The sequence below is a fragment of the Martes martes genome (genome assembly GCF_963455335.1).
Source record: "Martes martes genome assembly, chromosome: X".
Lineage (NCBI taxonomy): Eukaryota > Metazoa > Chordata > Mammalia > Carnivora > Mustelidae > Martes > Martes martes.
Genome location: NC_137897.1, coordinates 116,178,862 through 116,194,599, shown reverse-complemented (window position 1 = coordinate 116,194,599; position 15,738 = coordinate 116,178,862). Strand labels below are relative to the sequence as shown.

The window sequence follows — 15,738 nt, the reverse complement described above, 5'->3', positions numbered from 1 at the left end:
AAGCAGATTCTGAAAGATTTATATGATCCATCATTATTCTTGCTGAGCTTATATAAATAATTAGGCCAAGTTTGTTAAAATTGGACTTGTTTGGTAAAACAAATTGGTCTTGATTTGGCTATCTCTGAAAAAAAGGGTGATTTTAGAGAGAAAAATTATGTTTCAATAACATAATGTGGATGTTAAATCCTAGTTCTGATGGTCTTTGAATGATGTTTGCCTAAGCTAGACAACCTAAGGTAAACTTCAGAGAAATTGCCACAATAGCTCATGTATAGGCAATCTTCTTGCTTATTATTCTGTGGGGGATAATAACAGAACCCCATGGGCATATGGTTATTTAAACAACTAGAAAAATGAGATTGATTCCCCAACAGCTGTATAATTCAACTAGCACCTTGACCAATTCTGTGTGGCTGGGATGACAAATTCTTCCCTTTAAACCCAGAGCATACTTACTCCACTGCATGGTGTTGACTATAGACTTATGGAGATAATGGATAACCCCACTTTCTTTATGATTGGATTGGATGATGCACTTGGGGATGACCTTATCTCTTGAGACAAGTTTTCTCCCACTTGCCAGTGATTCATTGTAATTAGGATATTGTTAAGTCTGGACCTCAAAGAAGGCTTCTTGATGGTTTTATTCCTTAGTCATATTTATCCTAGAAGCCATTTCTACTGAGGTACAATTACAAACAAAGGCTTTAGCCAAGCACACAACAGCACTCCTGGAAAAAAAAAAAAAAAGAAAGCCTGAAAGCTCACTATGGGTCTTCCAGGACTTAGCAAATAAGCAAAACAGTATGCTTGCTCAGCAGGACTCTAAAATGATACTTCCCGGGCACTAGATACACTAAGCCAAGAATTGAGTGAAGTCAAGGGACTTCTCAAGAACTGTGCCACAATTGACTGTCTACTATTGCTACACCATTTGAGGTGTGATGAGTTTCCTCACATGTATTGTTTTAACATCATAGTTAATTCCTGCAAGGTGTCTCGATAGCAGACCTTTGTGATCAATGACATAAGATCAAGATATTCACTGGTCTGTTTGACAGAATTGGTAACTGGGAATATTATCTGAGGGATGTGATCATAATTTTGGGCCCAATATTTGTTTTATATTTATCCTCATTCATGTGCTGATGTACGCACCATTTGTTGTCCATCATGGCCCCCTGGAGCCCCCACAGGCCCTTGGACTGACCCCTGGATAGATTCTAACTGCCACACAGCCCACCGCCCCATTTTAGCAGGGAGCAGTCAAAGCAGTCATTATCCCATTCCCTAATGCCAGTTAGGGTTACTATTCCAGGGGGAGGGATGAGTAAGGGACAGGCAGGACTAGGTAGGGAGAGATGATAGGGCACTATGTGACAGGCTTACAGAAATCCCCAAAGTGCAGAGGTGTAAAGAAACCAGAGATAAGGGAACACACTAGACCACCCTGCCCTAGGTGTCCAAGGTGGGGGGTCTCATTTATGACAGTCTCCTGTGGGCTGGTTTCATGGGCATGCAACTTATGCACTCATAAATAGGCCCAGCTCTTCTCTCACAGAAGGGCCCTGTGCTTGGTTTAATGTTCTGCTGTCACCATCTTGAAATTCTTAACAATTGTAAAAATGCAGACGGTATTTTCATTTAGTACTAGGCTCCATACATTATACAGCTAGTCTTGCTATTCCTAAATAATTTTCTATTTGAGTTTCACCTTCTTCTGTTCTTTCTACCCTGAAGTTAGAACCCATATACAAGTACAATTTTTGCTTGAGATCTGGGACAGGCAGCAGCTAACCCACATATTACACCTTGGTCTGAGGCTTTAAATTCAGCCTGGCAATCCTATAGTAGGTATTATCAGTTTTCCTAGTCCTCCCAAGGGAAAGTTGTGCATCATTTAGACCATAAATAGACAAGAAATATTTACAAAATGCTATAATGGATAAAATGTGTCTTCTTACACTAAAGAGAAGCCCTTATTTTATGGAACATTTCCATCATCCATGATGCTGATATCTAAGAGAGATCTTGTCCTCATTTTTAAACAACCAAACTTTACATCTATCCAGATTCTCTACCAGTGTCTTGTTGCCCATGGGCTAATGTGGAAGGGCTTTGTTTTTGACCAATTGGTCATTCTTGGCTTATTTTTCTTTAAAGATCTGTATTTGTTTGAGAGAGAGAAAGCACGAGTGGGGAGAAGAGGCAGAGGGAGAGGGAGAAGCAGACTCCCTACTGAGCAGGGAGCCTGATGTATGTGGGACTCAATCCCAGGACCCCAGGACCATGACCTTAGCCAAAGGCAGATGCTTAACTGACTGAACCATCCCGGTGCCCTGTTTGTTTTTGGTTTAATGTCTCAATGTCTGCAGTTGGGGAGAATGCTCATAACCTCTGGTTTTAAAATAGTCACCTTAATCAGTTTAAGTTCAGGCTCCGCATCAGAGGTACTTCTTGTTTAGTGTCTTTTTATTTGGAACGGATACAGTAATGGCTTGAGGGAAATGACTCTGTGACTGTTAAAGTTTGCATTTTAGTGACATACTTATGATCTACCAATTTATCTCTTGCAGGACTTGGTCAGCCATATCAGACATGATTTAGTAGTGTATTAGGCGCTGGTGTCGGGAACAGCTCTCTAAAAACACTTGTTTCCTTCCCACTCTTGTGAGGGTCTGTTTGGTTTTTAATCTTTAATAATAATAACCTTCAATTGCTTCAACTTTTCATCTCTGTCCCGACATTTGTTCTGCATCTCTAGTTGTTTGACTACCACTCTAAACTCACATTCTTTCCCCTCACATTATCACCTAATAGTAATCTCTGTCAGTGTCCCCTGCAACTTGGTTTCTAATCTGTTAGAGAACCTTTGCAGATGTTCCTATCTATTGCTTTCAAAGTACTGCATCAACCATACTTATAGCCATAGACTGCCACTGTTTTTGATAAATTTGAATTTTATACTCTAAAATATCTGTTTCTTTTTGTAGTTGTTTTATTACTTATTTCTATCCAGAGAACTTTTTTGTTTGTTCTTTTTCATTTAGTTTTGCCTGAATGCAGTTCTTAAAATTTAGAGCAGCAGTATCAGATTCTTGGGGAATAGCTTTGAAAGCAACCACTTGTTTACTGAACTGGTGATCGTTTGTTGTACAGTTTGGCTTTTTTTCTAAGACTTCATTTTGCCTTGGAAGTACCTGTTAATCATAGAAAAAGTGAAGAATACCACAAAAATATCTTCGTTTCCAATCCAATCATCCAATAGTTATTTTATTTGTTGAGCACCTTCTCTGTGCCAGACACTGTCTGAGGCACTTGGGATATATCCCTGCACTGAACAGAAAAAACTCCTTCTGCTCTAGGAGAGCTTACGTTCTGGCAGGGGAATGCAAATAATAAATAATAAGCATAATAAATAACCAAATTATATGGTATGTTCACAATAAATAAATGCTATGGAATAAACAGAACAAAGTAAGTTGGGGATCAGTAGGGCAGGCTGAAACTTCCCCACACCTCCAGCCTTTACACTCAATGCTCCTTCTATTCCCTATCTTTAAAAAATTCTCCCCATTCTAAACTACCAATCAATTACTATACCTCTTCACAGCCAAACTTCTTCAACAAGCTTTCCACACTGATTTCGCTTTCTCACTTGCAAGTCACTCTGTAACTCAAGTTATCTAGTTTCTGCTCCCACCTCATCACAAACTGTTACCACCAAAGTCACCCATGACTTCCATGTTACTAAATCCAGTGGAAATTAATCAGAATTTTGATGCTGTTGATCATTCCCTCCTCTTTTGAAACATGCCATCCTTTTGGATTTCATTACATTGCTCTGTAGGAGAACAAAACTTGCCACCCCAAAATGTGTCTCTTTGTCATGTGGATTATTTCAGGCTGATTCTTTTTAAGAAACAGAAAACTCAAGAAGTTTTTTTGTGTTGCTTTATTTTTCCTTTTTGTTTTTCATTTTTTGCCTTCCTGCTAACTGCCTAAAAGAATTCAGATAGAGGTCCTACTCCAGAAAGGGAACAATTAACATAGATAACTACTGTATGATATGAACTAGGTATGGCAAACAGGAAGGAACCTAGCAAAGTTTGTTTGTTAAAATTTCTCTCTGTATCCCATTGTTTTTTTAAAGATAGAGATTTTTTTAAAGATAGGGAATAGAAGGAACATTGAGTGTAAAGGCTAGAGGTGTGGGGAAGTTTCAGCCTGCCCTACTGATCCCCAACTTACCTTGTTCTGTTTATTCCATAGCATTTATTACTTGTGAACATACCATATAATTTGGTTATTTATTATGCTTATATGGCCCAGGAAACATTTGCTTACCAAAAATTTACTGTTTTTCATCTACCAGTGAATTTTCTTCCCTTCGAAGTCCCAGACCCTTATCCCTTTTCTCCTTAGCTCTGAATGGCATATAAGCCTCAATTGCCTGACTGCCTATAGGCCTCAAATTCTTTACAGAGCATCTGTATGTACATAATTAAATTTGATTTTCTCCTGTTAGTTTGTCTCATGTCAATTCTTAGACCAGCCAAAAGAATGTTTAAAGGTATAGAAAAGTTTTTCCTCCCCAATTCTTTCCTGCTTATTCTCATACTTCTCAGTCTCCACTGACAGCTACACCATTTCTGACCATCCCTTAAATGCTTGTGTTCTTCTGGATTCTATTCTAGAAGATTCTATTCCCTTATTTTTTTCTTATTCTTCTTGGTTGATATCATTCATTCACTAGGACTTCAATTATCATCTATATATTGATGATTCCTAAACTTTTACACATAACCAGACCTTTCCCCTGAGCTCCAAACCCATATATCTAACTGTCTACTGGTCATTTCAACCTGGATGTTCCACAGGCACTTCAAACAGCCTATCCAAAAATGACTCATCTTCACCTGCCACACCTGTCCTTCTTCTCATTGTCCCATTTCACTGAATAGGAATAGGACCACTATCTTTCCAGTTGGTTCATCACTTAGAAACCTGAAATTTATACTATCCTTTCAACCTCCTCATTCCTTTCCCACACAAACAAATAACTAAGTCCTATTAATACTACATGCCATACAGCTCTTAGATCTATTTACTTTTGTCCATAGTCTCACTACCCTTGCCCAGGACACTGTATTTTCTCATCTATGTTAATACAACAGCCTCATAAGTGATTCTCTTGACTCCAGTACTGCTCACTTCCAATTCTCCACACAATAGTTGGAGTGGCCTCTAAGGATATAGAGCTAACCACACCCTTCTTGTGCTTAATGTTCTTCATTGGTTCCCTTCTGTCTAAAAGATAAAGCCCATTTTTAAAATGTGGGTTATAACCAAAAAGAGGAAACCAACTAAAAACCAGACTCTTAACTATAGATAACTGGTGGTTATCAGAAGGGATGGGTGAAATAGGTGAAGGGGATTAAGTGTACACTTACCTTTGGAGCTCAGAGTAACATATAGAAATGTTAAATCACTATATTATACTCCTGAAACTAATTTAACATTGTACACTAACTATACCGGAATTAAAATTTTAAAAAGGGCCTAAAAAATAAATAAATGTAGGTTAAAAAGTTCTCATCAGAGCCACCTGGGTGACTCAGTCAGTTAAGCATCCTACTCTTGATTTCAGCTCAGTCATGATCTCTGGCTCTGGACTCAGCATGGAGTCCACTTGTCCCTCTCCCAAAACTCCTCCCCCCACTTGTGCTCTTTCTCTTTCTCTCTCAAATAAATAAACAAATCTTAAAAAAATAAAGTTCTTTTTTTTTTAAAGATTTTATTTATTTGAGAGAGAGAGAGAGAGCATGAAAGGGGTGAGGGGCAGAGGGAGAGGCTGGCTCCCCGATGAGCAGAGGGCCCAATGTGGGACTCGATCCCGGGACTCCAGGATCATGACCCAAGCTGAAGGCAGTCGCTTAACCAACTAAGCCACCCAGGTGCCCCCAAAATAAAGTTCTTTTAATCTAACATCTAAATTGAATTTGCTGCCATCCTGAACTATTTGCTGTATTCCAAATATTCCATGTACTTGGGCCTTCATATATGAAATGGTCCTCCCACCACACACTGATTGCATGGGAAACACCTGCTGGTCCTTCTTACCTTCCATTTTATGCCTCTTCCTGAAGTCTGGGCTAAGTGCTCCCTGCTAAATGCTCCCATAGAACTTGGTACTCCTTCTCTCATAGCCTTGTCATTACTTTACCTGGCTTCCTCTCTAGCAGGATTGTGAGCTCCATGAGGGAAAGGCTAGCTTTATCTTGCTTGTGACTACATCCCTAGCACATAGAAAGTGCATTGCCCATAGCAGGGGCTTAATTAATGCTTGTTGAATGAATGAGCAACAAGTCAACGTAAACTTGAGCCCCACACATTTCAAAAGAGGAAAGTGAATAATAAAGACAACTTTTAAAAAATCAGTTAATGGGGGCGCTTGGTTGGCTCAGTGGGTTAAAGCCTCTGCTTTTGGCTCAGGTCCTGATCCCAGAGTCCTGGGATCGAGCCCCACATTGGGCTCTCTGCTCAGCAGGGAGCCTGCCTCCCCTTCTCTCTGCCTGCCTCTCTGCCTACTTGTGACCTCTGTCAAATAAATAAATAAAATCTTTAAAAAATAACAAAAAAATAAAAATCAGTTAATGTATATCATAGAACATAGAACACAATTTAAAAATAACAAACTAACAACAGTGTTCAGCTCTTGGTAGTAGGATTATGGATAATTTTCCCTTTCTTCTACAGAACTTTATATACCAAATTTTCTATAATGAGTATGCCTTTTATGGTAGAAAAATAATGTTATATGTTATAAAATAAGAAGAAAAACCCTATTACAAAATATTTTTATGTCTTTTCTTCAAAATAAAGACAGTATCAAATATAGTGAAATATGATCACTGGGTTCCCCCATCCCCAACCACTTTGCTGGAAGGTGAATAACACCATGAAATCTCTGCCTTATTTCACCCCAACAGAAGTATTATGCTGATAACATAACCGAAGTTGCAAAAATCACATTAGTACCTAAGACCTGAATTGTCACCAGTGTTTTTCATATATATTGTTTTAATTCTGCAGAAACTATTTTTAACAAGAAGAACTCAGATCCTGATTTGATGCACAGAAACATAACTATCAACTTTATTTTATATTTGGAAGTAAACATGACAAAAATAAGAACTCCATCAGGTTTAGATGACTGGAACAGTCTCCTCTGCTCTGAATGGTTTGTGTTCCTTTTAGCGGGAAAATAATGCTACAAGAGAAAAGTAAAGTAGAGTAAAACAACTTGAAAGGACTAGTATACATACATCACACTTTGTTAGAAGAGGAAATGATTGCAACAAAGTTCTCAAACTCTGTATATTCAGTGCTATGTTTAACTTAACGTATTTTCAGTTTGCCAGTTTCAGTGTATCATCTTATGTTACTGTGAGGCTAAGACAAAATACACTGTGGCAAATACAATGACAATTTCTGAATAACAAGGTGAACTTCCATGCCCCAGTAAATGGCCCACAGAAATCATATTGTTAGTCTATTTATAAAGTCATATATGTGTGTCTGTGTGTGCATACATACGCACATATATATATTGCATTAAACTTATACAAAGCAATGATATATAGGTATGTATATACATGTATGATCATAATACATATTTGTGTATTACCTTAGATTGTGTGTGTGTGTGTGTGTGTGTGTGTGTGTGTATATATAATACCTTATATAAGAATTTTGTTTCTTCTGAGATAAGTCACATTTCTTATTCATCTAGTCCAAACTTCTTATTTTGCAGCTTGGTGAACTGAAGCCCAGGGAAGTTAAGGGAATTGCCCAAGTTCCCACTGTACATAATGGCAGAACTGAGACTAAAGCCAGAGTCTCCTGACACTAAGATCAATGGTCTGTTATTCCACTCCTCTGCTTCTCTGTAACTGAGGCTAGAACTTAACAATTTAAATGTGAGTATTGCACTGCAATTTTCAAAGCATGTTCACATACATTATATTGTTTAAGTTATATAAAAAAATTTCAGCTAATGGTATCAAGTTGCTGAAAGGTTAACTTGTCTGTGAAAATGCTATAAGATAACGGCCTGAGTCTCCTGACCACCCCCAGTCCAATACTCTATTCCCTGATACCTCTCTTCTAACTGACCATTTTATTCTTAGTTGGCTCTTCCTAATTATTATGGAAGAAGGAATCTCCAAGCCTAGGAGATCCGTAAGCCTGAGGTCCAGGTAGTCCCTGCTGTATGATTCTGGGATCCCTCAACCACTCATAATACTAAATTATTTAAGTTTGGGGAGCAGGTAGCTGAAACTAACAGCTAGGATCCAGGATTGGATTGTAGATCTGTCAGATTCCTGAAGCTACCCTCTTTCACCTGCCTATCTGGCATGGTAAGTACATATGGGGAACTACAGCCATTAATATTTAGTGAAGGTGTCTGTCATGGAGCTGCAGAGTCAGAGCAGACAGATTCCACTTATTTCTTCTAAAGGGCTGAACTATGTATACCAAACAGTGTGGTACCCAAACAACTTGGCATCTTTCTTGTCCACCTTCCTAAAATCCAAATATCCCTAGTGATAATACTGTTTCAGAAGCTCATATCCTGTGGTCCAAACATTTGTGGGATAAAAAACAAAAACAAAAACAAAACAAAACAACAACAAAAAAAACCCCAACCAACCAACAAAGCACATCAATTGAACCAAGATAGTGGTAAAAGAATCAAATATTAAATACTTCAATTTTATACCCTACTGCTAATTACCTTTGGTCTCCTGCTCTTTTTCATCACCTAAACCTTCCTCCTCTTCTGCTGCTCTCCGTAACATTTCAGCATCCCTCTTTATTTTCTTTCTTTGTTTCTTCAAACCCTTTAAAATTCTGTTGACTCTCCTTCGTAAAGGATTGGCCCATTTGCTGTAATGTTAAAAATTCAAAGTGAAACCTTATTATTCAACAGTGATAGAACAATTAACAATTATGGGTTAAAAAAAATGATGGGTTATAAGGAAAAGGCTATTTACCCACATAACTCTTTATACATTCCCACCTGATTATTTAACTCACTGTATTTAACAAATCTGATAGAAAATATTGCACTGGGCTCATTCATATTTATCATTGTAACCATTACTATTACTCTACATAGTGTCATTTTGATCACTTGATCCTCTTCCACAATAGTAATGCTGTCGTACCCTCCTCTGCCAACATCAATGTTACTCACACTTCAAGACCCAGCTTATATATTATTTGCTTGGGAAACCTTCCCTTTTACTCCTAGCCTATAGAGATTCTTCTCTCCTATTAATTTAAAAACTAAATGGTAATAGTTCACATTACATTATCATCTATAATTTTATAAGCTTACACTTTCACTGACTATTGCTATCATTTGGAATTCAGGTGCCCCAAGATCTCTCACTTTCTAAAGATCTAAGCACAAGCCAAGGAGAAAAACTAGAAATGCTCAAAGCAAAGATAAGGACGGAAACCCAAAAGAGAAAGGAAGATTTCCATATGATGTTATGAAGAAGTAATGACAGATACATAGTTCTAGCCTCAGCTCAAAGCTAGGTAGTGTGCAGAAGAGGACACCTGGCTCCTGACAGTGCTACTTAGCTATACAGAGCAACCAGGTTCTTAGCATGTGGGACCCAGAGATTGATAAGCCTGCCCTTGAAATGATGACTTTGAAGGTAATATTCACTTTTCTCCCCTCAAACTGCATTACTGAGTTGTCACTGAGCTCCACTAGGTAAGACATATATGGAGCAAGTAAATACTTTTTCCTCAGTTAATCATAAAAAAGTCTCCGGGCATAAATGAAATAGTGGGTGAAGGCCAAAAATATATTTATGATTTACCTATGGCCTCTTTATGTTTTAGTGCTATTAACTTCAGTCTCAAAAAAATAATAACTGAAACAACTATATAGTTCTCAGTCTCTTGGGGCCAGATGTGGTCCAGAGTGCAGAATATTTTGGGTTTTAGAAAGGTAATATGACATGATATACTGAATATTACATGGCACTTCCATAACGTCTGAAGCAACATCTCATGATCAAACACAATAATATTTCTACGACAAAATATATGATTGTTCATTTTAAGCATTAACTAATGACTAGAAAATGTCTCAGGTCAGGTCAGCTCAGGTTTTGTTGCCAAATGAGTTTGAAAAAAGTTTTAGGTTTGTAGAACTTTTTGAACTTCAGAATTTTAGATAAGAAATTGGGGATTTATTCTGTTTTTCTAATGTGACTTCAATATATTTTATTTTACATAATTAAAATGACTATGTTTTTTTATTCATAGATTTTACTTTAAATTTAATGGAGTACATTTCACCTTAGTTGACAAAGAAAAATGCAACATGGCCTTATTATTTCGAAATGCACTGCACTAGTCTAGTTTGCAGAGAACTAGGTTTTAGGTTCAGCCTTAACGTTCATTACTGAGACCCAAAGTTAGATATTCTACCCAATATCTACTGAGAATGCCCAAGAGGGAAAGTAGGGGTGAAATGATTTGTCCAGAATCCTAGAGGTGATTTTCTTCTTTTTATGTAAAATGTCATATTGTGACCAGCATACTCGCACTTGAAATGTACAGATCAACTTATCTCATACTCATTCACTTGCTGACACATTTGCTCATTTATGAAATAAATACCATTCTAAATACTAGAGACATAAGATGAATAATATATGTGTCCTGCCCTCAAGAAGCTTAAAATTTAGAAGGGAAGAGAGCTATATAAGCTGAATTATATCACATTGAGACAATCCAAACAGCAGTAAGCAGAGATTGGTAGGAGACAAAAAGGAAGAAGCCTGACCCAGTCTGGGTTGGTGGTCTGGGGTAAGCTTCCAAGAGGAGGTAACATCAAAGCTGAGGCGTGCATCCAGGGTAGGGAGAGCCAGATAAAGAAGAGTGGTGATGGGAAGATGTACAAGAGCTTTTCAATCAGTGGGTGGTACATTGTGTGAAAAGATCAGAGTGGCAAAGAAGTATGTTGTTTGTAAACATCAAGTAGAGTGGTGTGGCTGGAAACACTAATTGGCTCACTGGGAATTTCTTGTTATACAGATCTATACAGTTGTGAGATTTTCTTTTTCTCTAAGAATTCCCAGGAACCTATAGATCTAGGAGCAGAGAAGTAGTGTGGATTCTATTTCAAAGAAACAAAGGAGCTGGAAAGAATGGACTCATGTATCAGACGATAGGATCCAGGCTAGATAAAGAAATCAGATAATATTAAAAGATAGAAAACAGAAGATAGGGGAAAACAGAGTTAAAGACCCTAGAGGTCCCAATGAGAATAGGTGTAGCAAGAGTAAAAGAAAAGAAAAACCTAGAGGACAAATCACCTATAGTCAAAGAGTAGTTTGAGGTTCGAAGTTTAAGATTTCAAAGACTCAGAGGTTCAATTTGTGATGAATGACAAGATTTAGGATATGAGCATGAAAGTGGGTGGCCAATACAGAATACAGGAGAGATTCCTCAGAATTGAGTGCATCAGGGAACTCTGAAGCTATGGGCTTAGATGGCTCATAACATAGACAGTGAAGCTTCCCAGGTAGATGACCAGATGGAGAAGAACACAACACCTAGCAAGTGCCCAGACCAAAGTTAGAGCTCGATAAATAAGAAATAAAAATAAATAATAAATAAATAATAATAAAATAATAAATAAAAGGTCTGGAATCCAGATATTCTTTTTCTTTTTAAGATTTGTATTTATTTATTTGACAGAGAGACAGAATGAGAGGGAACACAAGCAGGGGAAGTGGGAGAGGGAGAAGCAGGCTTCCGCTGAGCAGGGAGCCTGATGCCGGACTTGATCCTAGGACCCTGGGATCATGACCTGAGCCCAAAGCAGATGCTTAATGACTGAGCCACCCAGGCGCCCCTGGAATCCAGATATTCTTGAATGCATCAGAAGATCTTGAATAATATAATAAAATGAAATAATACTATCTTTGGAAGATTAATCTGGCAGGACATTACAGGATGGAATAGAAGGAGCATAGATTAGGAATCCAGGTATATGTCCAAATTGGCTTGGTAAGCATCCTTAATAACTCCCTCCTTCTTTTTTTTTTTAATTTTTTTATTTCTTTTCAGCGTAACAGTATTCATTGCTTTTTCACCACACCCAGTGCTCCATGCAATCCGTGCCCTCCCTAGTACCCACCACTTGGTTCCTCCGACCTCCCAACCCCCGCCCCTTCAAAACCCTCAGGTTGTTTTTCAGAGTCCATAGTCTCTCATGGTTCACCTCCCCTTCCAGTTTCCCTCAACTCCCTTCTCCACTCCATCTACCCTTGTCCTCCATATTATTTGTTATGCTCCACAAATAAGTGAAACCATATGATACTTGACTCTCTCTGCTCGACTTATTTCACTCAGCATAATCTCTTCCAGTCCCGTCCATGTTGCTACAAAAGGTAACTCCCTCCTTCTTAAGGGCACAGTCATATATTCCTATCAAAGTGCCAGGAGACTTCTCCAGGACTCAACTCCTAGCCATCTTCCAAACCCCACTTATAGTTCCAACCTAGTTATATTCTCTTGTGTATAAACTCTTTGGATTAAATACCTTATTCCAGTGCCCTCTGCAGTTCTCAATCCTTTCTTTGCCCTTGGATGCTAGCTAGCCTTTTGTTATAGAACTGAATGCTTGTGTCCTTAAAACTCATATATTAAGTCCTAACTTCCAGTATGGTTATATTTGCAGACTGGAGTCTCTAAGTAATTAAGTTTAAATGAGGTCGTAAGGGTGGGGCCCCAATCAGTAAAATGAATATCATTATAAAAACTAATTTTTCAGTTATTTATTTATTTATATTTTTAAAAGATTTTATTTATTTATTTGAGAAAGAGAGAGAGAGAGCACACAAGCAGGGGGAAGGGCAGAGGGTGAGGGAGAAGCAGACTCCCCACTGAGCAGGGAGCCAGACCAGGGCTGGATCCCAGGACCCTGAGATCACGACATGAACTCAAGTCAGATGCTTAACCAACTGAGCCACCTGGGTGCCCCAATTTTTCATTTTTTTAAACTAAAAACCAGAGATTTTGGTTTTTTCTCTCTCTTCCCCTTCTCTCATGCATCAAGGAAAGGCCATCTGAGTACACAGTGAGAAGATGGCCATGTGCAGGAAGAGAGCCCTCACCAGAAATCAAATCCTCTGGCATCATGATCATGGACTTCTAGCCTGCAGAATTGTGAGAAAATAAATGTCTATTGGTTAAATCCCCTGGTCTCTGGTGTTTTATTATGGTAGCCCTAAAAGACTAATACACCTTGGCTCCTTTTTGCTCCTCTTCTGAAACCACGTAACCGGGACAGAAGTTGACAGAATACAAGACCTGGACCAAGCTGTATAAATAGATAAATTTGAGAAGAGACAAATCTCAGACTCATTCCAAAGGAAAGCAAAAAAATGACAATGGATTAAGAGAATAGATTACATATTGCAAATAAGGGAAAGTAGTCACAGATGACTTTAAGGTTTCTAGTCTGGGAGACTAAAGAAATTATTGATAGAAATGAACAGATGTCAAGGGGAAATCATTTGAGAGAAAAAAAGATAAGTTCAGTTTTCCGCATGTTGCATTTAAGGTACTAACAGAACACCTAATTCATGAAGGCAATTAGAAATTTGGAAGAGGTAGAGGTAAGGATTTCAGGATTCAGATTTTTTTTAAGATTTTATTTATTTATTTGACAGAGAGAGAGAGAGATCACAAGTAGGCAGAGAGGCAGGCAGAGAGAGGGGGAAAGCAGGCTCCCCGCTGAGCAGAGAGCCCGATGCGGTCCTCGATCCCAGGACCCTGAGACCATGACCTGAGCCGAAGGCAGAGGCTTAACCCACCGAGCCACCCAGGCACCCCAGGATTCAGATTTTTTAAAAAAAGATTTATTTAATTGTTTATTTATTTGGGGGGGGAGAGAGCCTGAGAAGGGAGAGAGGTAAAAGGAGAGGGGGAAGCAGACACCCCGCTGAGCAGGCAGCGAGATGTGGGGGCTTGGTCCCAGGACCCTGGGATTAGGACCTGAGCCAAAGAAAGATGCTTAACTGATTGAACCATTCAGTCACCCTCCCCAGGATTCAGATGTAAAAGAGTTATTCACCCAGAGAAAACCAGAATATTACTATCAGAAAGGACCGTGGGAATTATCTAACTCAATTCTCTAACTTCAAGAGAAAACCAGTACCAAAAGAAGTTAAACTCACTATAAGACTGGTAGAAAAGAACTAGAATACAGATCTTTTCAAATGTTCTTTCTGATACATACTTGTAATATTCTCTGGTAGATAAGAATAAGACTTTGGAAAACAACCACGGCTGGGAGAACAAAGTAAAGCAAACTGTGATGGATCAGAATGGTAAGGGGAACAATGAAATCCAAGGAAGGAAATTTTCAAGAAAGGAGCAGTCAACAATGTACTACTATGTGACAAAAAGTTCAAGTTGGATGGGAATTGAGAAAAGGCCACTGCATTTTGCAATGAGGTTATTAGTTACCTGGCAACAAAATGTTCTTTTTAATAGTACCTACTATTCCAGAATTCTCTAAAATGCTGCCCTTGGAGTCTTTGCAATGGGAACACCTCAGACATATAATCCGCATATAATGAGATTCTCTTATTATTTCAGTAACTAAATTATTTTGAACAGGGTCCAGGAAGAACTGGCTTTATGTGAGTTTCAAATCTATAGTGACTCATGTCAGAGCAGGGTTCCAGTTTGCTCACATTCTCATCTGATCATGTTTTATCAAAGTTCTTGGAGACTAGCCATAGTTTTAAATTTTATAGACTTTATTTCCTTTCTCTAATTCATATGTATATAATCCAGGAACTTCAAACCTTTCAGCAGTTGGTTAATTACTACATAAAGCTTTTCAAAATAACATTACTAATTATATTGTACAGTATAATGAAACACACAAACATGGGGATTTGAAAATGTAAATGCCTATTTTTAAAACTCATTGGGTGATGATTTTTAGGCAATTTTTGACACATTTATTCCCAATTCTTTACCTCCCTTTCTAAAAAACTAAGCAGTATTAAGACTATCTGCATTATGAAAACCACATTATAAATACAGAGAATCACGCAGCAGAATTTGTCTAAATGTAGAAATTTTCAGTAACAGCCATCTGGCAAGAAGCAACATTGAAAGTGTATGGGGGATGTTCTATTTACATTATCTGTGTATCAGATGATCTACAATCTTTAAAAAAATGGCTTTTTATTAGTTGAGAGAAAACATAGTTTTATCATTTGCAGACTGAGTTCTGAATTTTTTCTTAGTTCAAAGTTGCAAAAAAAAAGAAAACAAGAAAATGTACTCCATCTGAGTTTAATAGACATGGTATTATAATATTTGAATTTTCACCTTACCAAAGCTATGTACATACTCAAGTATCATATCACTATATAATACACAGATGTTTAACTGGCCTATGCATAGAGATTAAACTTTATCTAAAAACAGATAAAGATTAGAAAATTAATTTGACACTTGAGACTACTATTATTGGCATTCTATTACTGTAACGGGAACAATTCAGACACCGCTCTTCTCTCTCCACTACAGCCCTCCTCCTCTGCTTCCTTTTGTCCTCATCCACCTGATCTTTTCCTTTCTTCATCTCTATATAAGTCTTAAGCCAGCCAGTGA

At 38.0% G+C, this 15,738-nt stretch overlaps 1 protein-coding gene across 1 annotated transcript in view; it reads right to left on the bottom strand.

The window, feature by feature from the left end:
* Positions 1–3,014: 3,014 nt before the first annotated feature.
* FMR1NB (FMR1 neighbor) overlaps positions 3,015–15,738 on the bottom strand; it is a gene marked incomplete at both ends in the record, with an annotated part of 32,073 nt that continues 19,349 nt past the window's right edge. Inside the window, 3 exons of the mRNA XM_080795588.1 lie at positions 3,015–3,203; positions 5,457–5,464; positions 8,804–8,955. Coding sequence (XP_080651714.1) covers positions 3,015–3,203; positions 5,457–5,464; positions 8,804–8,955 — 349 coding nt within the window. The remainder of the gene's footprint in view (positions 3,204–5,456; positions 5,465–8,803; positions 8,956–15,738) is intronic.